This window comes from Herpailurus yagouaroundi, unplaced genomic scaffold (genome assembly GCF_014898765.1).
Source record: "Herpailurus yagouaroundi ecotype Mexico unplaced genomic scaffold, PumYag 100, whole genome shotgun sequence".
Lineage (NCBI taxonomy): Eukaryota > Metazoa > Chordata > Mammalia > Carnivora > Felidae > Herpailurus > Herpailurus yagouaroundi.
The window spans coordinates 28,386,198-28,410,947 of NW_024412391.1; the positions used below are offsets into that span (position 1 = coordinate 28,386,198).

The 24,750-nt window shown below is 35.4% G+C and overlaps 1 protein-coding gene across 3 annotated transcripts in view; it reads left to right on the plus strand.

The window, feature by feature from the left end:
- The first annotated feature begins 10,540 nt into the window (after positions 1–10,540).
- Positions 10,541–24,750, plus strand: part of TFEC (transcription factor EC) — a 140,859-nt gene continuing 126,649 nt past the window's right edge. For all 3 annotated transcript variants that reach the window (XM_040472180.1, XM_040472181.1, XM_040472182.1), the window contains exons 1-2: positions 10,541–10,588; positions 11,532–11,780. In XM_040472180.1, the coding sequence (XP_040328114.1) occupies positions 11,583–11,780 (198 nt within the window). In that variant the 5' untranslated portion in view covers positions 10,541–10,588; positions 11,532–11,582. The remainder of the gene's footprint in view (positions 10,589–11,531; positions 11,781–24,750) is intronic.

Below are 24,750 nucleotides of genomic sequence, written 5' to 3' on the forward strand. Positions count from 1 at the left end.
GGTGATCTTTGTTAGTTGGTAATGTGATTCTTTAAAGAGTTCAGGTTTTTTTTGCAAGAAAACCCGTGTTTTTGTTTTGAACAATTCCTGATTTATAGCATTCACACCTACGGATATACATCCATAGATATTTCCCCTTCTCCTTTATTCTTTTTAGTCTGTGCTGTCAGGTAAGATAAGGGAGATGAGAAAGAAGTAAATATTAGACCTCAAGCCTCACGCTTGTTTGGTTTAACACTGTTCCTGGCATTTTCCAATCCTGGTCGCTGCTCTATGGAAGAGTAGAGCGGGCAAAGGCATCATTTATCTTGCTGGCCTTATTGGTATCATCTGTCAGGTGGTCTCTAGGATAAAGCCAGTATTGGCTATGGTGTGGTGTGAACGGGGAGAGGTGCATAGGTGGCTTGACTGACAGCTCCCATGTCATCACCCTGTTTTACTGATTCCCAACCCTCATTATGTCTGCTTTCCACACAGCCTCATCTTCTGCCCTTATGGAGACCCCACCATGATGGAGTTCATAAGCTAAACCACAAGGTACTTATTCCAGGTTGGAAAAAGCCTGCTATCTGGCAGGTAGAAAAGGAGGCAAGTTATCAGAGGGCCTGGCAGCAGCAGGCACTGCCAATGCTTGTTGAACGAGTGGTCAAATGATGAGTAAACGGATGAGCATCAGCAATACAGTGGAGGAAAGGAGTGGTCCTAGAATGCTGAATGAATGTTTCCATGGAAATATTTTTACGTATGTGTTATGCTCTTTTGTACTTTTGGTGTGGGTGTTATGGATTACCTGGTCCACTGTTCCCTGCTGACATAGAGCCCAGCGCCAGGGTTAACATTGCTCTGTGGGGAAATGCTTTCTGAGTTCCAAACATTTAACTTACTAATGAACTTTTGTTAACCTGTGACTTTATAAGAAGTTCTTATTAAATTAAATAATAGCACAGTTCATAAAAGTGACTTTTGAAGTTCTCAGTCACAGCAACATGTAATTAACAGTAAAGGCTTAAAGTGCAAACAGGGGTCTTATCTATCCAAACACTTTTTAATGCTGAGTTTCTTGATGATCTTTAATAAACCCTTGTAACTGTAACAACAATTACAACTTCAATGGCTGCAGTAAGTCTGAAGTCTCCTCCTAATTTATTTCCAATGTTTCCCTGTAGAGAGGAAATTCTGGGCACCTAGCTACAGCTGTACATCTACCTGTTACCTGTTATGAAAATTAGGTTGTCAATTTTATCTTTAGTAGAAGAAAGGAAGGTTATTTTCTTTCCTCCCAATAGCTAAATTTTAATGAATTTCTTATTTTACTGATTTATTCTTGACTGCTTTTTCCTTTCCATTTGACCTTTTGGGCCAATCAGGGCTTTTAGCCAAGAATCAAAGAAATCTGGTTCCTGGCTTAGGCAAATCCCAGACTCATTTCTTTTACCTTATTTCCCTGACTTATCTCTGTCTGACAAAGATAATCAGCACATAATATTAATGATTTAGGACCTTGACCCTGGAAATGGTGAGACTGTAACAAAAATATTCTTGATAGCAAGTCAATACATTTAAATGAGGCCACATTTTAAAATCACAATTTACCTTTTATTTACTTTTTGATGTGAAGTTCACAAAACATAAAATTCACTTTAAAGTGTACAATTCAGTGACTTCCAGTACATTTACAAATGTGCAACCATTATTGCTTTCTAATTCTAGAACATTTTCATCCATCACCCCCAAAATAAATGCATTCCCATTAAGCAGACACTCCCCGTTCCCCACTCCCTCTTGCCCCTGACCGCTACTAATCTGCTTTTTCTCTATATGGATTTGCCTAGTTTGGAATGGATTAAACATAAATGGAATTAAGTAGTATTTGGCGTTTTTGTATCTGGTTTCTTTTAATTAACATACTTTCAAAGTTCATCTATGTTGTAACATGTATCAGTACTTCATTCCTTTTTATGGCTGAATAGTATTTCGTTCTAGGTATGTAACACATTTGTTTATCCATTTGGACCGTTTCCACTTTTTGGCTTAATGAACAATTCTGCTATTAACATTCATGTCCAAGTTTTTGTTTGAACATCTATTTTCAAGTCACTTGAGTGTATACCTAAGAGTAGAATTACTGGGTCATATGGTAATTTTATGTTTAACTTTTTTAAGAACATACTTTTATTTTTATATATGCTAATATTGGTTATTCTTCAGAAAGTTATTGGATAGGATTTATTATGCAGCCACAGATATTATTTACACAAGACATTTTGGGCTGAAATATCTACTAACTACTATCTATTAATCTACTAACTCCTGTCTCCATATCCAATGGTAAGGCTCCAAAGACAGAGTAACTTTGACAGGTAAGGAAACATGAAATGGTGTACCTTCAATCAAAATCACGGAGGCATCAATCTCCCCATCCTGTGCTTTCATTCAATAAACACTCACTGTGTTTCCAGCCATGTATCAAGAATGATTTTAGGAACTTGTGATACACACACAAAGACAAAAAAGATTTTGCCTTCATGGAACAGGGATGTTAAGAATGTGAGAAGGAAGAGAGAATTTTTGATATGGGTAAGAGCTATGGAAACAATTATGTAGGGAATTGGTGTTTAGTAGTCATAGACTACTAAATCAGTGCTTCTCAAATTTTAGTGTGCTTGAGAACACCTTGGGATATTGTTGAAGTACTGATTTGAATATAGTGGCTCGTGGGTGAAATGTGAGAGTCTGTCTTTTCAACAAATTTCTAGGTGATGCTCATGCTCCTTTGGGTCAGGCAGAGAAGGCCTTACTGTTTAATGACTTTTCAGCGGGGACATGAATATGGAATATGCATCAATAAGCAGCCTAGTCAAAATGTGGGAGAAGAAAATTCCAGGGAGAGAAAACAGCTTTTACAAAGGCTCCATGGAGGGAAGTAGGCTTGGTGTATCTGAGGGAAAGTGCTATAGAGTAGTGATCCCTCCCTGACACATAGTTGGTTATACAAATACAGAGCAAGCCAGAATTCCTTGACCCCCTGCTATACTAGTTACAGCCTATTCTCCACCAACAAATGAAAGAATTCATTCCTAGATCCAAGTGCACCTTTGAATCGGCTTCCTTTATTTTGTGCAATCTATTTTTGCAAAGATATATCTTCTTGCTCACCATTTATTGCAGTTCTAATTTCTTTCTAACATTTAGTTTCTTTTTTCTTTTTCTTTTTTGTATCTTGCCCTTTTCACTTAACATTGTGAGCATGTCCAACGAAATTAACTATTCTGAAACATGATTTTACATGCATGTATCAAGGTATATTTAGAAGTTCCTGGATTTTTGTAGCTTTTTTGTTTTAATTCTTTGGGGGGGGGCACCTAGTATAAACAAGACTATGATGAATATTATTGTATATAAATCTAATGGCATGTCTCCAATTAGTTTCTTAGAATAAATTTTTAAAAAATATAATAGCTAGACTTTCAAAAAACAGCTTAATTGCCTCCAGAAAAAGAAAATGTTCTAGTTTACTTTCATACTGTCAGTGAATAGTCCTTATTTTACCCACTTTTTCCCTTATTAACTGGTGGTATAATAACTTTTTAAACTTTTTATTGACATACAATTTACATACCATAAAACTCAGTCTTGTACATTATACAATTCAGTGGTTTTTAATGTATATTCACAAGTTTGTACATGTAATTTTTAAAAATTTTGTTAAATTTATTGTATTTATTGTTATTTAAAATTGTTTTTTTGTGGTTGTTTCTCTCAGGTTCTCTATATAGTTATTTGGATAATTACAAATAATAATCATGTATTCTTTCGTTGGCTGGAACAATACTTTTCTTAATTATTGATATTTTGCTATATATCATAGGACTTTGGAAAGTCAAACTGATCTGGATTTAGTATTCCACTTACTAAATGTATAGTGTGGGGCAAATTACTTGTGATTGTTGAGTTTCAATTTCTCCATTTGATAACAATAAGGAGCATTCTTAAATAGGCTTATTGAAAATGTTGAAGGAAACAATGAATATAAAGTGCTTAACAAAGTGTTTCATATATGGTGATATTGATTTTTTTTCATGAATTTCTATAGATCAATGCTGCCCAGGAAATAAAATGATGTGAAGATGATATACAAAAGAAGATTAGTGCCACTATTAAATTATATTCATATAAATATAGTTGTTATTGAACAGTATCTTCTAGACATCCTTGAACTGGAATATACCTACCTTTTCTACATACATAGTTATTTTATTTTATCATGCTGCCTACCCATAACTAGGATCCCATTTATGCCAGCTCAGAAAAATAGCTGTTTATATCATTAAAAAATCTCCAGAGAATCTGCATTCTCTTTGCATGACTCACAGTGGTGCCTTACAGCCCTTACAGCCATAAATTCTTAATCTCCAAATTAGATACTTCCTACTGTACTTTTGGACTTTTCTCTTTGGTATAGTAATCTTTCATAACATGCAGCTATTGAGTTTGTTTTTGTTAGAGAAAGACTGTTAGACTATACTAATCATGTCTAAATCCTTTAAATATACCTCATTTGTTACATTCAAAAATAATGGGATAGCCCTGAGCAATTGTATATAGGTGCAAGACTTATCTAGGAGTAAAAGAGGTACGAGAATGCCTTAAAGTTAATTTCCTCATTAGGAAAAGATTCCAGCAGGCAGTCAATTGATCAAGAGAAACTGTTTAAACTTTTTATGTTGCAGACACAATCGATGGTTATTTTTAATACATACTTGAGCACAAACATTTTAGATTATTTACAGGTTATTTGGGAATTTGCAAACATTTTACAGTTGTGAATGTATTTGAAATGGAGGAGATAAATAATTGAATAGAAAGTTTTAGTGTTTTGTAAATGCTGAGAAATGTTTTTTTCTTTGTTAGACTGACCATCAGCAGTGGTATGAAATGATGATTTAGAGACAGAGTGAGTGAAATGTCTATTCTTGTCCCAAGTCAAGGCATTCACTGAAAAAATCGCTTCAGGCCATAACTCTGGCATGCCATGGGTTAAATAAAGGTCAACTCCAAGTGAAAAATAAAAATCAGTTGATCTTTTGGTGTTAAAGGGGCAAAACAGTTATCATTTTAGATGCTTTTAGTGCTCTTATAATTCAAGGATTTTGGATTTCTTTTTCCCTCAGCTGAGAATTTTTAGGCCAGTGGTGTCCATAATGTATATGAGTGCCTGGGGGCATTTTGAAGGGGAAGAGAAGAAAATTTACCATATTTTAAAAAATGTTCTCACCTATACAGGCTCTTGCATGATATTTAATAACGCAGTGATGTGGCTAGCCCTCAGGGGTTTGGAGTGCTTTTTATATTTAAATTAATCATAACCATTTGGAACACAGATATCTGGAAAACTGTGTTCTAAGCCCATCTTTGGCTCACTGTTTACTTCTGTAAAAAATATCTAAATATGGACTTATAATTACTTTTCAATATTTCCTCTTATTTGTCTCTGTTAAGAAGGTTGTGGTGGCAGTTTGTCAGTCAATGGGAGCTCAAAACTCCATGTCTCTTTGGTTTTTAATCTTGGGCCCCATCACATTCTTTAGATAAGAGTGTTACCTGCCCACCAGGGTGTTGAAAAGATTGCCTATGCTGATTCATATGATGTAACTATCACATAGCAAAAGCTCATTAAAGGTCAACCTGTATTAGGGTTAATATTATCCCTGCTCTGTATCTTCTGCAAAGAAAATATTGAAAGCAGCAAAAATCAAAAGGAGGATTATCCAATTATTTGGTTAATTCTGATACATACTAACAGCTGTGTAATAAGCGTGTGGTGATGTGTCTTTTGGGAGGTATGGATACTGGATGCATTCTACTCACTGGTTGGAGTCTTTCTTGGATTACCTGTGCAACTCAGACAGTTGTCTAAAAATGATCTACCATAGCCAGGGAGATTAGTAAGAGGTAGGCAGGTAGCATCTTTAGTTCCCAGGACAAATCAGACTTGGTAGATTTCTACCATAATTAATTTGTTTGCAAGCTCAAAAGAATGGGTGAAGTTTCTGCATATCATTGCTGGAGACAATGACAAAGCACAGACTCTAACAAAAGTGGCACATGGTCCAGATTAAATGAGAAGAGTCCATCTTTTCCCCTTTTCTTGGTTAGAAGATGGTGATTGTTATTCTATCTGTTTGTATAGGCCAAAAAGAAAAACACCTAAGCTTGTGGGATAAAATTCTTTTCTTTTAAGTAAACTCTTCCTCTTAGAATGTAACACTAGTTGATTTTTTCCCTATTAAAAACTGATGCTTTACTGTGGGAAAAGTCTTCCTGTGACTAGTGATAAATGATTGTGAAAATAAAGGCTTATTGCAGATTACACTAGACCAGCCAGAGAGCCTTGGAGTTAAAGAATTAGTAGGCCCTTTCAATGAGAATCAGCCTGAAATTATGTCCATTTATGTGACATGTGTTCTTATTTGCTCATTCATAGACGAGTAGATTCTATTATTTTTAAAGTCGTAAGGGGCCTTACAAGCACGGCACACAGAAGGTGGTCAGTCAATATTTGCTGAATAAATGCATGAATGTATTTTAATGTCCCTCTCATTGTTGAAACCCTTTCCATTTTTTATATACTACAGAGAGTCATTTAACCTGTGCTTGAACATTCCAACAGACTAAAAGCTTACAAAATTCAGAAACAGCCCTTTTCATTGGTGGATCACTCTAATTATTAGATCTTTTTCTTTCTTACTTTTTTTTTTTTTTTGAGCCAGATTTTATCACCATGTAATTTCCACCCTTAGGTTTTAGTTTGGTTTTATGGGAGAACATTAAAATAAATCTACTTCCTCTTTCACATGAAAGTTCATCACATATTTCAAGACAGCTATCATGTCCCCATAATTCTCTTTTTCTCCAAACTAAACTACCATTTTTCAGTTGATAGTGTTTCCAATTCCCTAACCATCCTTACTCTTCTTTTCTCTGTTTTTTTTTTTTGTCAATGTTTCTACATACTTATTTCTTATCATTTCTGCATAATGAGTACTTTTTTAAATCAACTGTGGTAGCTTTTATATTTGCATTATTTTATTTAATTCCCAAACCAATCACATAAAGTAGTTTTTTTTTCAATGAAAGCACTGTGTCAAGGCCATCTAGCTAAGAGACACGATTTAGAGTCACGCTGTCTTTAAATAACCACCAAATCATGTGCAAGTATCTTATCCTTAATTTGCCTTAATTTTCTCATCAGTGAAATGGGGAGTATAATCATCCCTGCCTCCTAGAGCTGTGAATTAATATTCATATTAATTATGAGTTAATATTCATAAATCACTTAAAAAAGTATCTGGCCAATAAAAAGCATTGTAAATGTTTATAAAACAAGCAAAGCTAGTTTATGCTTTCACACTGTTCACAGTAAACCATACTCTCTCCCTATAATGTGTGTTTTTTTTAAGTGTGTTTGGTATGCACTTCAGTCTTAACTGAGAGGGTCTCTGGTATTTCTTACTGCTGGCCACAGTACATTTTGGAGGTACTGTACATCTACATCTTGGATGCTGCTTTGGTGAAGCATCATTTGTTTCTAGGGGGCAGAAGAAATGTCTTTCACTGAGATCTACTTCCTGTGGCACAGATTTGCATGTCATGGAACCCTACATCTTTTTATTTTCCTGAAGTTTATGAGAATGTGCAGAAACCCCTTATTTAGAACTCCACCTTCCTCATTCCACCATGTAGGCCATTGTTAAACTTAAAGAGGAGAACTGCTGCTTTTAGAGAAACAGACACTTCTTACCTTCCCTCTCTGTAAATTATCACAAATTCATCCCAAGTTCTCACCTTTGTTGTTTGCTTTGTTTTGTTTCTGTTGTAAAGGTCACAAAAAATGCTGTTTGGATACATTGAGTCTTTAGTCAACTGAAATCTCCAAATCTATTCTGTATAAATTATGGTGAACCTGGATATTTCCCAATTTACATCTATTTAAATTTTGAAAGCCAAAAAATATTGTGTATTTTCCACTTAAGTGAGTTTGGTCCATTATTCTAGTCTATCACACATTAATACCAATAGCAATTTATTGAGTCTATTATGTCTCCAGTACTGTTAGAGGTTTAAAGTATTAAATTGTTATTAATAATTTTTACTAAGTCAGTCAGAGAAAGATATCATATGTTTTCACTCATATGTGGATCTTCAGAAACTTAACAGAAGACCATGGGGGAAAGGAAGGGGATAGAAAATAGTTACAAACAGAGAGGGAGGGAGGCAAACCGCAAGAGACTCTTAAATACAGAGAACAACCTGAGGGTGGATGGGGCGGGGGAGGAAGGAAACTGGCTGATGGGCATTGAGGAGGGCACTTGTTGGGATGAGCACTGGGTGTTGTATGTAAACCAATTTGACAATAAATTATATTAAAAATATTATTAATAATTATTACTATATCATATTGTTATAAAATAATCAGGATAATAAGAGTTTTATTTTTAAATGCTGATTTTGCCATTCAATGAATGTTATTTCTCCCAACTTAGTTTTTTTCCCCATATTTGAGCAGCATCCATTCTATGTGTTTCTCTAAGTCAAATTAAATATGTTAAACAGCAATAAGGAATGAAGGTTCTGTGTCCACCATTACAAATGTTACTCAAGGTCGGTTTCCCAAGCTACTGTGGTTTTGTCTTCAAAGGGCCCTACAAAATAGGTATCTGAGGACTGAGAGCTATTTTTAATATATCAATAAGTGAAAATTTGGGGAAAAATTAGGCTCATGTTGAATTATTAATCAGCTCTCTTTGGGATTGATAGTTTTAGCAACTTTGCCTCCCTAATAACTGAGCTCACATAGATTTATTTTATCAGTGAACACATTATAAAAGACTTTGTAAGACGCTTTGCTGAAATTAAGAACTGATATTATATTATAATCCTCCTGACAATCACCTTAGGAAGATATGTCTCTAATTTTATTTTATAGAATGCTGTATTAGTTTCCTAGGGCTTTCATAACAAATTACCACACACACTGGGTGGCTTAAAACAACATAAATTTATTCTCTTACAGTTCTGGAGGCCAGAAGTCCAAAATGAAGGTGTGAACAGGAATGGCTCCTTCTTGGAGACTCAGCTGGAGATTTCCATGTTTCTTCTCTCCTGGCACAACTCCAGTCGTTGCCTCTGTCATCACATTGAAGTCTTCCCTCTGTGTCTGTCTTGTCTTTGTCTCTTCTCCTCTTTCCAGATGACTCCAGACATATGGATCAAGGCCTCACCCTACTCCAAGATGACCTCATCTTAATGTGCAATTTAATTATATCTGCAAAGACCCTATTTCCAAATTAGGTCATATTTATAGTACCAGGGGTTAGGACTTCACATACTTTTTGGGGAGGAAGAGGAGAGGGGACACAATTCAACCTACAACAAAAAGAGAAAAGGAGAAATTACTAAAGTGACCAGGGCACACATACAGAATATGAACCCAATGCTTTTGTCATCACACACTACTCTTTTGTTTCCAGCTCCCAGTCTCTTAGTGAATATTGCACTTTATTTTTTGTGTCTTCAAAGACTAGCTGCTTAATAATTTGCTGTAGAATTTCATGGGGACTAAAAATAAAGCTCGCTAATTCTTGGTGTCCAAATCTATTATTTCCCATTTTTATTAAGTTGTTCTCAACATTAACTTCGGTTCCTCAAATACTTTTCTTGTTTCCAAGCTCATATAATTGCTCTGGACAATTTATTTAGATTGGTTTGCTGATTTCTTATTACCCACTCTCCTATATTGGGCTTCAATTTCATTTTGATGATTGTTCTATATCCTCTAGTTTAAAGCATAATTAGTTCTGCTTTCCTGTGTGCATATGCATTGTTCCTGGGCTGTAGTTTGTCATAGAAATCACTGGTCTTTTCTTATATCCACCTTCCCTTTACAGTTCTTCTGTTGCCTTCCAGTAAGGGTTGGCAGTTCCCTTTACAGTTCTTACTGTTCCAGTAAGGGTTGGCAGTTCCAAGCAGAGCACAAATTACCAAGTACACAGCCAAATTTAATCAGTTAACCAACCAGCCAATTAATAATTATTGGATTCCTATTATGTGCAAGAGCTGTGTGAGACTGGATGTTATAACAACGTAAGAAAGAACACAAAAGAAATCTTGCCTTTGAGGAGCTTGTAATCTAGTATGGGGAGTACAACAGAGTAAACAGGCAATTGCAATAGTATATGGTAACTGCTATGAAAATAATTGGGCAAAGATGTTGCCTGTGTGCAAGAGGAATACCTTACCCAGATTTGAAATAATTGCTAGCACCACACTTTTGTAATTAGTTATATTTTCTCATATATTGTTCTCTTATTATTCTAACTTACTATCTACTTTTACATATCTCCACTGTGCCTAGGATGAGAACTCACATTTTGCAGCCAATGTATTTTTTTTTCCTTACGATAATGTGCAACATATTAATCCAATAAGAACAGTATTATTAGAGTTAACAACATTAACCTCTTTTTTTTTTTTTTGCAGATTCATATCAATGATATAGTTCTCTAGAAAAAAAATCAGAAAAGAAAAGGTTGGTATGATATCTTACAAATGCTTAAACCAGAGTTTATCTCATAAAGATTATTTAAAGATATGTTAGAGCATTAATTCTAAATTCCCTGGGGTGCATTTGTTTAATCCAGACACTTCACATTATTACAATGTCATATATGGTGCAAGATTTTATAGAGACTAGAAAAAAAATGTTTTTCCAGATACATTGAACAGTAATATGGATGGCCATTAGCTACACATTCAGTTCCTCTAGCAGCTTCCTCGTTTTACTTTCATGGCTTTTTAAGAGGTTACTTCTAGGACAGCACTGCTCTTCAGTCTGCAATAGTTCAAGTCAGAAGCTGAGTGAGGGAAATGCGGTATCCATTGTGGTCTGTTTTTCTATGTGACAGTTGTTCCTATTTTGTGTTTGTTTCTCCTTTAATAAGGATACAACTTTCATCTAGGGAGATGTATGGATCACTTGTTAGTGCACTTAAATGCACTAAGGCACTCCATCAGCTGGAAATTGTGACTTGTAGTTGAATTATTTTTGCACAGCGAATGGTTTTCCTTTTGACATATTTTAATATACTTGCACACTGAGAGCAAGAGTGGGTGAACAGAAAACAGACTGTTTTATTAACCCAGCAGTCACCTTTGAGGTTTGTACATGTCCACTTTTTTTCTTGTCTTTGTACATAATCCCAAGAGGCTGGTACCTGGCTTTGCTCAGAATGACAAAGTCAGGCACAAATCTCCAAACACAATTGTTAGCTGAATGCCAACTGTTTCTTCTCATCTTTTTTTTTTTTTTTTAACTTGAGCATTAAGAATTGTATCTTTATGGGTGAACCTTAACCATTAAAGAATGAGTTTGTTTTTCTATTTCAGATGCTCTCCCTATCGTTTACTAGATTTATTTCACAATATGTAATCTTAGGTGATAAAAGAAAATATTTTTTGCATGTTTTTTGCAGAGATCCTTTTTTTCCCACATCCATTAATAGTGAGAAGAAAAGAAGACAAATATGTTACAAGCTCTAACGGGACTCCAATTTCAACAGAAAGAACAATTAGGAGAAAAGGAGAGGAGACTTCAACTCAGCCAGGAATCCAGGGCCCAGCGTACACAGTTCCACATGCAATTTTCATGCAAACCAATGTTTCAGAGACTTTTCTCAGTAAGACCAGAAATTTCTTCAAGTCAATTACCATCTTTTTCTAAGGTATGCATCTGTATATATATACATATATATATATATAAATTATGGCTATAGTTTCTAAGTAAATACAGTAGGTAATCACATCTAAAATCCATACATTTTGGGGCGCCTGGGTGGCGCAGTCGGTTAAGCGTCGACTTCAGCCAGGTCACGATCTCGCGGTCCGGGAGTTCGAGCCCCGCGTCAGGCTCTGGGCTGATGGCTCAGAGCCTGGAGCCTGTTTCCGATTCTGTGTCTCCCTCTCTCTCTGCCCCTCACCCATTCATGCTCTGTCTCTCTCTGTCCCAAAAATAAATAAACATTGAAAAAAAAATTTTTAAATCCATACATTTTAATTTTACTCAAAAGTAATAAAAATCCATACCCTTCTCCCAGCTCCCAGTAAGTGGCTCATTTAAAAGTATGTAAATATTAGAGCGACAAAGCATTCAAGTGCATAATTTTCTCTTTCATATCATCATCATTATCAATATCATCATCGTGATAATAAGACCAGTTGATATCTTTGAGCCTTTTATATGTTACAAAGAAGTTTCATATCATCTCATTTGATATGAAACCAAACCAATCAATGAGGTGTGCCTTATGAATAGAAACATTACTAAGAATGATAAGCCTTTGTGAGGCACCTGGGTGGCTTAGTCGGTTAAGTGTCTGACTCTGGGTTTCGGCTCAGGTCACGATCTCACACTTCATGAGTTCAAGCCCTGCATCTGGCTCTGCATTGACAGTGCAGAGCCTGCTTGAGATTTTCTCTCTCCCTCTCTGCCCACCCCTGCTTGCTTGCTCTCTCTCAAAAATAAATAAATAAACTTAAAAAAAAAGAATGATAAACTCTCTAAAAGCATTCCAAGACTTCTAAAATACAACTGAGTGGTATGGTAGAGAGAAAGCACGACATCTTTGAGTTAGAATTCTGAGTCTGCATTGTTAATTCTCTGATATTGGGCTTCTAAAGCATTGCTTTGTTGAATTGTTCAATATGAGAGATAATAATTTTGCCAAAAGTGGTTATGGAGTTTGACTGAAGATTACTTTAGTAATGAAGATTACTAAATTTTAGTGTGTAAAGGTAGTAAATGTATTATAGATGGGATTTTTTGCAGGGGAGTAGGTTAGAGAACATAACTTTGAAGGTCAACACCATGAGTGTATGACCCTAGGCTAGGAACCCATTCAAGGGAAAACACCTAGTAGATGGCAGAGGCAAGATTGGAATCCATTTGTTTTTCTGCGTGCCAGTACATATCTAGAATTCAGTTTCATTTAAATACCATATTTTGAGCCACTACCTTTGACCGAGTTCTTGATCTATAATTATAAGATACAAATAAGAGATCTTACTATAAAAATTTTATAATGTAGAAGGGTAAATAAATAAACACATTTGAAAAAATACTGTACATACATGTGGTGCATTGTACTTGTACATGGGTTCAGTGGTTTCATGGAAGGCTTTATTATTGTGAGGCATTTAAGTTAGACCTAGAAGAATTGCTGCATCCATTTTTGGGGAATACCTATATTGACTATATTTGCTTTAGCTTTCATATTAAGCCTATTCTTTAGAAAATACGACTATCCCATGAACCTCTTGTAAACTTTCAACCATGAATTCTTATTTATTATAAATTAAGCTTTCAAAAGTCATTGCTTTTTGGGGTCATGGATATCTTTTGTTTATAATTATTTCTGATTTTATTACATTTTTTATAGTCCTTCTAACTTTATTTAGTAAAATGTGTTTAGGCAGGAATGCCTTTTTAAATTTTTTGCTTAAGTTTTAATTTTTTTTAATTGAAGTATAGTTGACACACAATATTACATTAGTTTCAGGTGTGCAGTATAGTGATTTAACAAGACTATATGCCATGCTATGCTCACTACAAATATATCTGCCATCTGTCACAATACAATGCTATTATACTACCAGTGGCTATATTCCCTATACTGTGGCTTAGCCTACTGAGCCACCCAGGTGCTTCCCTATGCTGTACCTTTTATCCCTGTGACTTACTCATTCCATATGTGGAAGCCTGTATATTCTATACCACCTTTACCCATTTTGCCCATTCCCCCACACCTCTCATCTCTCTTCCTAAGCAGGCATACTTTTCATGGAAAAATCACTTAACAGTGAGTGCTACAATCTTTGTCTTCTTAGAATCATCATCATTATCCTCCTTACATCCTCATTATCAGAACAATAAAATGTTAGTACTTTTTAAGCAAGTGCTATGGGGACAGCCATCATGCTAAGCACTTCAAGTACATTATTCCTAGTTTCTTAATAATCCAGTAGAGTAGTTGTAAGCCCCATTGTGCAGAAAATGAACTGAAGCTCAGAGATTTTTAAGAAGTTAGTTCAGAAGATCACAATCAGCAAGAATGTTTTTGTTCTATGACCATGGCAATGTTGACACTTATTATTTGTCCACCTAGTTGGAGTTTATCAGTTTCTCACTAGCTTTATTAGTGAGAATTCAGATGATTTCCAGTACAAATAGCCCATTTGGAAGCAGATTAAGCCGCCAAAAGAATTTGTTGGTTTCTAATACTAGGAAGGACAGCTGATATCAGGGATGACTGGAACCAGGACTTCAAATATGTTAAGAATGTGTTTATCTCTCCTCTGTGCTTTTCTCTGCACATTGTCTTTGTTCTCAGACCAGCTCCTTCTTGCAGCAGACTAGGTAGGCTTCATTCCCTCCAGGCTCACACTCTCACAACTTGCTACCCAGGAAAAGGGGGGCTTATGTTAATTAGCTCCAGTGTGAAAATTTCAGATAAAGACTTACTGGGATCGCAGCTCCATCCCTTGGTCTGGTCATTTAGGGGGGAAGTGAGTGCTATGCTCAGTTTCTACTAGGCAGGTGTTCACTTCTGTGGCTGTGGGGAAAGATAGAAGGGATAATGCTTTAGTTCAATATCAGCACTATGGGGGTACTCTACAGATATGACCTCCAGAAAACTATTTGGAGGTAGTCCCAATTTTTGCCTCTTAACACAGGCCATCATGGTATCTGCTCTCAGTGTCTTAATTAATATTCTACCAGTAACACCCCAAACTGATATGACATAATAAATCATACCTGCAGGATGGAAAGTTTTTGTCTAATTTTGCCCATTAAGCTAAAGTATGTCAAGTTTGTTATGAACATTTGAAGTTGGTTTTAATATTTTTCTAGATCTTAATAATTTGTTATTTATCTAAGGTAGAAAATTTTGTCTCTGACTGGGAACTGGATCAGCCTCTAAAATTAAAAGAAATGAAAATCAGTACATAATGGATAGTTTCCAGACTCTGCAGAAGTGATATGTGGACAGACATGCCTTATCCAATGCGACCATTTGGTCAACTCTGTCTTTGGTTAGCATATGCCAGCATCTCAGAACCTGATCAGTACTATGTGATATGGTAAAAATTAAATTTCTGGGTTGAAAAAGCTGAGGATCAGAATATGGTTTGACTTTATGAAGGATGCCACCTCTAAAACTCTGTTTGAAATCGTCAGCCCCCTCATTCTTTTGACTCAGGCAGGGTGCTACTGTAAAAGATTATAAACTTTAGAGACACATAGTGTGCTAAATACATTTTAGATACTATGTTATGAGACTTCTTAACACATTGTAAGATACGTTTCAATAAATATTTATTAATTTATTTTTAAGAACGAAATTTGGCCGTTTTAGAGTATGTAAAATAGGAATCTTCTTTAAAATGGAAAAATATTTCTTTCTAAGCACTATCATGTGCCAGCCCTGTGTGGAATGTTAATGGACAGACTCTATGTGGAAGCTCTATCCTCTTGAAGTATCTAATTTCATTCTGTTGATAAAATGTAGAAGGGATAAAAATTATGAGAAAAATGTAGTCCGTTTCTTTTCTCTAACAGTTTCAAATTTTTCTTGAATTCCCCACTGCCCTCCCAATACTCATACCTTACTGGGAGACAGGTAGATAAGAGATGGGTCAGAGGAGATGGCAATTAGGGAGTGGAAAATGGGAGAACAATTTAACCTTTTAGTTAAATGTATTTCAAACCTTTTAGTTTAAAATGATTGCTTTCAGGTTAAATCTGTCTGTTTTTGGCAAATACTGTCTTTCATGGGTATGAAGCTTATGTCTCTATATGTCCTCTGACCATGCTTCCTGTTGGCTTCCACTGCTAGGTCTGTGGCTAATGGGATTCATGACCTGTCCCCTTGGCAGAGGCAGGGTCAATGGTTAACGCCAGTCGACCTTAACCTCAGTCACAGAGCCCAAGCTGGACCACCTCATATCACTTCTTAACCACTGGGGGCTTGCAGGAATATTTGTTAAGTCACCATTTCTGATATGCTGAGGTCACTCAACACTCAGAGTTCTAAATGGAAAACAGACCAAAAGCTCCTCTCGTTCATGTTTCTTCTTCTCCCTTTTGGGGCTTCTGTTCTTTGCAGACCCTCCAGTACATACACACTAACGACTTTGACCCAGAACAGGGAATTAGGACCTTCATGTCTAGACAGACTTGTTTCCCTTTGTCTTCTTTCTACATTTTTCTCTTTTTTTCTTTTTCTTTTTTTTTTTGAGGAAGCATTACTTCTCCCTGCTATGAACTTCAAAAGTTCCTTTTTCAAGTTGACATTTACCTTTACTTTTCTCTGGGACCATGAGCAGAAGGGCAAGGAGTTGGAATGCAGAAAAGGAAAATATACAAGAGGTATATATCAAAGATATTAATCCTGAGATGGGGGTAAAATTTACAGAACAAGAGAAGGTAATAAAAAAAAAAAGAAAACAATCACAGAATCAATTGGTAAATATTCCATGCTTAGATAAAATTTTCTAGTTGTACTTCGGGCGTTCTAAATTTGTCAGATAACCTGTAGAATTTGGGTATCTCCTCTAGATAAATCTCATTTGCATTTATGCTGAAAAACCTTTTGAAGTTATCTATTTCAAAGACCTCTTAACAACACTAGCTTCAAAAAAAAGCAAAGACTTACAAAGGAAATAATGTCAAGTGTCCTTTGTATTACAACTATATACTTTAAAAGTCTCTCTGTCTCTAGTGTTGATAAAAGGGAAATTACAGAAGCTATAGAGCTAATACACATAAAGTGACAACTATGCATTGTCTAGAAAAGTTTTTTTTTTAATCAGCATAAAGACATTTTCCTCCTAAAGTTCCATTTTGTTATAAATATGAGGAAAGCATGGTTCAGACCTGAGCAAATGTAGCTACTACTATCTGATAATGAGTGATGGATGAATGAAATAGTAGCAGGGGCTTAACTTTCATCCAAGTTATGATCATCTTCATGATCAAGAAGCCTAAAGAAGACACCTAATCCCCATTGTGTTTTCTGAATAATACATTATTCATTATTATACATCTGAGACTCATAGCATCTAATACCCTGTGAAATAGCTTTATAGCCCAAGAGTTTACTAATGGAGGAAAATGGCTCACTGAAACCAAGGGGTGCAAGGTGGGAATCATCTGTTTCCTTACAGTCTTCAAGTATAAGACAGTCTTTCACTGTGACTCTTATTAATCAATACCCACTTTTCAGGATCTGTCTTGATTTTAGGTAATGAAGCAGAGAGAATTATACACCCTTTGGGGTTACATATTGTGGCCTCCAAAGATGTTATAATATTAATGTTCTTCTTCACTGATTGGCTTATAATTTTAGCATAATTTCTTTTTACCTGTCTTGAAAATTGGTCACCTTTAACTTTATAATCTTCCTCCATAAATGTGAAGACTGTTGTCCGTTTTCAATTTTTCCTTGTCTCTTTTTTTGAGGCTTTTAATAAATTATTATGACTAATAGCCACCTTTTCAAAGTTCTCACGGTTACTTGAAAATACATCATGGGAATTGACCAAAAAAAATCATTAAAGGTCAAAAATAACATACACCCAGCAGATAACTTTGTTTTGCTAATTTTTAGTGGCAAAGCTACTGTCTTCATTTTCAATTATTTTTTAAAATATGTAGGTGCAGATATATACATGCTAATTATTTCTGTTAGCTTCCAGTAGTTGAATAATGGTATCTTTTTGTGTTAACTGATCCTATGGGTGAAATTTCAAACATAAATAACTGAGAAAGGCAGAAATAGTATACATCTGCACTTCCAATTACATTTAAAATGTTAATCTATAACCATACAAGCTGAGATTCAGTGCAAGATTTAAGGAGATGTCTTGGGGTTTTGTTAATTGTTTTATCTCTCTAGATTCAATAGTTCTCAATCTCTCTGGCTTTTCTTTCAACTTTCTTCTGTTTAAATTCAAGGGACTATCTGTCCACAAATTTTTTGAGACTTCTCCAGTCTGATTACACACTGTGTAAGCAGCAGTTTGGGCAGATACACTTTACACTTGCTAGTGGAGATAAAACTAGCTTTCCTTCTCTTGTTTGGCCCCTAGTTACAACATTTTCCCTTAGTCCATTGGAGACCCATCTATTCCCTTGGGGCTCCAAATGTTCCCTCCTGCTTTCTTAGACATGTTCCATCTTGTCACCCTCCCTTAAATTGTTCCACCACATTCCAGGCACTTGTTCTCACCATATGCTGTTTTATTTTCTATACAGCTTTTCAAAGTATCTGAAAATAACTAACTTATCGTGTTGAAGGGTTTGGGTGTTGTTTACTTGTTTACTGATTGTTTGGCCCAACCACTGAAAATGTAAGCTTCATGGGAGAAAGGATCTTGTCTATCTTGTAGATGCAGCTCTGAGGACTAGAACTGAGTAGGTGCTTATCAATATATTTGTTTGATAAAGGATTTTCCTTAAAACTCTGCTTTGGGGGTTACTTTTGGGGGGAGGATGACTTTTCACACTATCCCCAGGCTAATTAATCCACTACCATGGTTTCAATAAATGTAAATGCTTTAATCTACACGGGTTATAGCTGACATCCTCTGAGCCTACAACCAAATATCCTGCTTCTTTTACCTGGATGTCTTTCAAACTCAATATGGCCCAAATTAGATTAGTAATCTAGTGGCTCCCAGTGCCTTCACAAATCAAACAAAACAAAGACCCTGCTCATCGCTCAGTGTTTTGTAGTTCATAACTGGAATACTTATCCATGCTCTTGCTCAATCCTTAAAACTGGGCTCATCTTGGGGTGCCTGGGTGGCTCAGTCGGTTAAGTGTCCAACTTCTGCTCAGGTCATGATCTCATGGTTTGTGAGTCCAAGCCCTGTGTCGGGCTCTGTGCTGAAGGCTCGGAGCCTGGAGCCTGTTTCAGATTCTGTGTCTCCTTCTTTCTCTGCCCCTCCCCCATTTGTGAACTGTCTCTCTCTATCAAAAATAAATAAATGTAAAAAGGAAAAACAAAAAGCAAAACAAAAACAAAAACGGGGTTCATCCTTTCAACCCAGTTGTCTCTGTTATTGCAAATTCTTATTGAGTTTCCCTCATATTGTTGAGTTTACCTTATAAATAGTTCTCAAATCTATCCACTTTACTCTACTGCTGCTGCCATTACCCTAGTCAAGTTAATTATCTTTTCTCATGTATTTGACTATAATGCTCCCTACTGATGTCCTAACTGCCTGTCTTGTTTCCATCCAATCTTTCCAGCCATGTATCCCTAAGGATCTTTCACCCTGTAAATGTGACTGTAGTATCCTTTTCCCAAATAAGCAAACACACCAACAAAAGCTTTTCAGTGGATTCCCATTCCCTTTCAGATAAAGTTTAACCTACTTAAGTTGCTTAGAGCAGGTTGTGTCCTGACTCCTCATGTCTTTCTTTGAGTACTCAGAAAAGTGAATGATTGATCTTTAGGCAATTTCCCTTACATTATACTTTCCTCAGCTGGACTATAGCTAGAAGCAAATTTAAGATTATATTCTCCAATAAGAACTTTGTGCCCTGTTTTTCCATATTAATGATTGAGAATGGAATATTAAACTTTGAAACAGAGGAATGTGTTAGGATTAACATCTGAAGATCAAAAATATATTCCTTAAGATTAAAATACACAAAAAGTGTTACTAGCAACAAAGCTTAGAATTTTCTTTGGGAATCATCTTTGGATCTGCTCCAACACATGAACAAATGTTTCATTGAATCACAGTTTTCAGACATTGCTGAATGGCCAAATTATTTTGGTCTAGAAAATTTTCAAAGCACTTATTACTTGTGTCCAATTATAGCCATAGAAATGTATCAATAACACCCTCAAGCATTTTCTAATTCTGAGGTATCATCTATTTCCTGTAAATAATTTACAATATATTCATATTGTCCCCCATCCCCACCCCCAAGCTTTTTTCTGCAATGAATGCTATTTTAAAAGTAAAAATTCCTTTGCTGGTTCTTGTGAACAAAAACACTCCTCCTCTTTCTTTAACCAATTATTTGTATAGTCAGTCAGGTCTGCCATTGGGGCAAATAGTTTAAATATTTTAAAAACTGTAATCCTTGAATTGTGTAAAATGTGAAAGATACATAGTGTATGTTAAACTTATTTAAAATGGTTACTTTCTAATTCTACTTTCCTTTTTTTTCTTCCATTACAGTTGGAGCATATTGCAATTGCCTTCTTTCACTGTTATTAACTTTTTCCCTTTCATCAGAAAAAAGATCTTGCTTTCTTTGATTCCCTTAACTGATATTTTAAAAGAACTCTTCCCTCTCTTGCTGTCTCTCAGGCAAGTCCCATCTCAATTGTACTTTGTCATTCATTATCAGTCTTTGTGTCCATTCTCTTATCCCAGCTTAGTTTTTTTTCTTTTCCTTTTCCTTTTTCTTTTCCTTTTTTTGGGGGGGGGATGTGGAAGAGGTAGAAGTAGGGGGCACTGGTGTTGGGAGTCTCCTCTCATTTCAGGCCTTAAGCAAATGAATTCATTTCAAATGGATATTGCATTTTACATCAAAAAGTTAAAGTTTCTTTGTCTTAATACATTAGAGCCTTCTATAACACATACTCACGTAAAGAAATTTTAGAATAGGACTTCCAAATAACTAATAACTGGAAAATTCTGGTCTTGGGCTGTAGTCACTGAAGATAAGGAAAGACATCTGTTTCAGTACCCCAGCTGGCTTTTACACAGACATTTCAGACTCAGTGTGCTCCTGCTCTTTCTTTTATCTATGCCCATCTGCTTGTATGGTGTGTTCCCACCCTAACATATTTTCAGACCCTTGCCATAGGGCAGAAGTGCCTAGCAATTATTTGTTGAGATAGATAGCCCACATAATACTGTAAGTGACATCTGTTCTGTAGGAAATCCTTCCCTTGTGGCAGCAGTGTCATATTGGCAGCTCATAGGAATATCAAAATTGACATACAGGAACAATTGAATGTTTCATCTTATCCTGAATTCTCACTCAGAGAGCATCCAATACCAGATGCTTTAGAGGGCCCTGTAACCCCCTGACTCTTTCTCTTGTTCTCTCTACACCTATGGTAATTGGCAATACTACACTATGGGGAAAATTTCTTCCTGACCCCAGCTGGTAACCAAATTATGCCCTAAAGCGTGAAGATTGGCATATTTTAAGTTTATTGTAGCTAAGATGGTGAAAAAAGAGATGTTTTTCATATTAATGTGCTTACCAGATTGACCTAAATAATAGCTTGAATAGTAAATTCCACAAATCACTCTTAATAACTTATTATTTGGCAAAATTACAATGACAGATGAACATTTTAATCTTTTAAGAGTGTTGATCCCCATGTTTGGCAATTGGTTCTTCTTCTTTACATTATTTCAAACTGTTGGTAAGAAAATTCCATAATGGTTCAAGATTTGAACCTTTGTATAAAAGTGTATTTGGTAAAATATTAATTCATTCTGAGTAAACTCTGAATTTGTTGCTTTTTAGCTGTTTGATGGTAAGAAGGCAGGCAGAATTTAGAGCCAAAAATTGGGAGCAATAATGGCTCTATTCATTATTAGAGCCATCATTGGCAAGTTGAAAATGCAATATGCAAGGTAGGTTCTGAATAAATTCACACTTAATTCAATTTCCCAAACAATCTACATTGGTGGTGTTACCCTCTTCAGTGATTTCAGAATACCATGACAAACTCAGATTGAAAAAAGTTAGAATGGTATAATTGTGAAAGTCTTTTAAAATTAGAATTAAAATTAATCTACTCAATTACATAATTGGGGCAACCCATTTAATTATGTTTAAGTAAGACTTAAACATTTGGTATAAGTAGTAAACGACTCTTTTACCTCTTTATAATTCTGTAGGTTAGCAATATAGGCTACATTCATTTTAGTGGTTCTTCTTTTGCTGTTCAGTTGACTTACTATCGTGATTATCCTGGGGATTGATGGTCTAAGATAGCCTCCCCCAGAAGTCTGGTTTTGGTGTTGACTGTCTGCTGGCCATTTGTCTGTAGAATAACTTGATTTCTTCATATGTAGCAGTATTCTAAAAGCAAGAAGAAAGGGGGCTAGCCTTAGTGAGGAAATTATTTTATACTTCTGCTTGCATGTTGTCCTATTGGGCCAGACTCATGGTTAAGTCCAGAGTCGATGTAGAAGACCATAAAACGGAGCAGATACAGAGACGTTTTTCTTCTCTTTCTTTCTTTCTTTCTTTTTTTTTTTTTTTGGGTGCTTCAACTGTAATAATCTACCACATATTGCTGCCATATTGCTGGTAGAAACTTATCTTTCTGATTCCTTAACACAATACATCCATTACTGGAATATTGTGCTAAATTCTGTAAATCTGCAAGAGAATTGTGTAAATAATGTAAAGATCAATAAAACTAATTCCTCTTTCTATACATTTTAAATACAAGTCCTTTGTCAAGTTTTATCACAGCCTATAGTTTGTCTTTTTATCTTTTTAAAAAGATCTTTGAGGGGCGCCTGGGTGGTGCAGTCGGTTAAGCGTCCGACTTCAGCCAGGTCACGATCTCGCGGTCCGTAAGTTCGAGCCCCGCGTCAGGCTCTGGACTGATGGCTCAGAGCCTGGAGCCTGTTTCCGGTTCTGTGTCTCCCTCTCTCTCTGCCCCTCCCCCGTTCATGCTCTGTCTCTCTCTATCCCCAAAATAAATAAACGTTGAAAAAAAAAAAAAAAGATCTTTGACAGAGCAAACTTTTTTAATTTGGACAGCATCCAATTTATTAATCATTCCCTTTATGGATCGTGTTTTTGCTGTCATGTTTAAGAACTCTGTTTGTATATTGCTATGTATACTCTGTTTATTCAATTCACTGATATTTTGTTGAGGACTTTTGCATTTAAGCCCTTGAAAGATATTGACCTATGTTTTTTTTTTTCTTTTCATTTTTTTTTTTTGTATTGTTTTTGTGTGACTTTGATATTAGGATAACACTGACCTCACACAGTGAATTGGAAAATGTTAGTTTCTCGTCTATTTTCTGGTAGAGATTATGTTGAGGTGGTGTCAACCCTTATTTAAAAATGTTTGGTAGATTCCACCATTGAATCCATCTGGGCCTAGAGATTTCGTTTTTGTAAATTTCAAATTATAAATTTAATTTAACAGTTATAGAGTGTTGAAATCCCCAGTTAAAGCTGTGGATTTGTCTGTTTTTCCTTTCAGTTCTATCAGTTATTGTTTCATGTATTTTGATGCTGTGTTGCTTTATTTAAAAAAAATTTTTTTTAATGATTATTTATTTTTGAGAGACAGACAGAGTGTGAGCTGGGGAAGGGGCAGAGAGAGGGAGACACATAATCCAAATCAGGCTCCAAACTCTGAGCTGCAAGCACAGAGCCTGACTCAGGACTTGAACTCACAAGCTGTGAGATCATGACCTGAGCTGAAGTTGGACACTTAACCGACTGAGCCACCCCGGCACCCCATGCTGTGTTGTTTTATATATATACATGTAGGATCATTATGTCTTCTTGGTAGACTGACCCTTTTATTATGTAATATTTGTTGTTGGTAAGTTTCTTCTCAGAAGTTCATTTTATATGATATTAAAAGAGCTACTCTTTTTTTTTTAAGGTTTGCATGATATATCTTTTTTTAATCCTTTCAATCTGCATATATCATTTTTTAGAAATATGTTTTTTATCCATTCTGCTTTTCTGTCTTTTAATTGATATAGTTGAAACAATTAAAATTAATGCAATTATTGATATTTTAGGGAGTAAGCCTTGTATTTTATTTGTTTGCTATTTGTTCCCTCTGTTTCTTACTCTTTTGTTTTCTTTTTCTTTCCTTCCAGTAGGTTACTGAAAGGTTTTTTTCAGAATTTCATTTGACTTATTTACCATGTTTTTGACTATATATCAATATATCATTTTGATGATTGCTATAGTATATTACAGTATACATATATTTACTGTCACTAGCTACATATGTCACAGAATATGCTAGAATTGACATTTTAGTGCTTTGAATAAAGTGTAGAATATTGACCTCCATTTTGGTCTTTTTACCCTGCCAACTTTTAAAATATAATTTTCTTTATTTTTTCTACATATTTTGAGCTCACATCAGATGGCATTATAATTTTTGCTTCAACTAACCAGCATAATTTTAAAAAATCAAGAAAAAATAACTCATAAAATAACAATTAAGAAATGACCCAATTAAAAATTGGGCAAAAGATCTGAGCAAATACCTCACTAAAGAAGATATACAAATGTCATTTAAGTGTATGGAAAGATGTTCAATATCATATGCCATTAGGGAATTTCAAATTAAAACCAAAATGAGGTACTATGACAAACATATTATAATGTCCAAAATCTAAAACACTAATACAATACCAAATGCTGACAAGGATGTGAAGCAACAGAAATTCTTATTTACTGCTGGTGGAAATGCAAATTGGGACAGCCCCTTAGGAAGACAGTTTGGTGTTTGTTTGTTTGTTTTTTGTTTGTTTTTAAATAAAACTAAACATGCTCTTTCTTTCTAATTTTCTACATAGAGGATCATGTCATGCATGAACAAAGGCAGTTTTATTTCTTCCTTTCCACTATGTATATTTTATTACCTCTTTGTT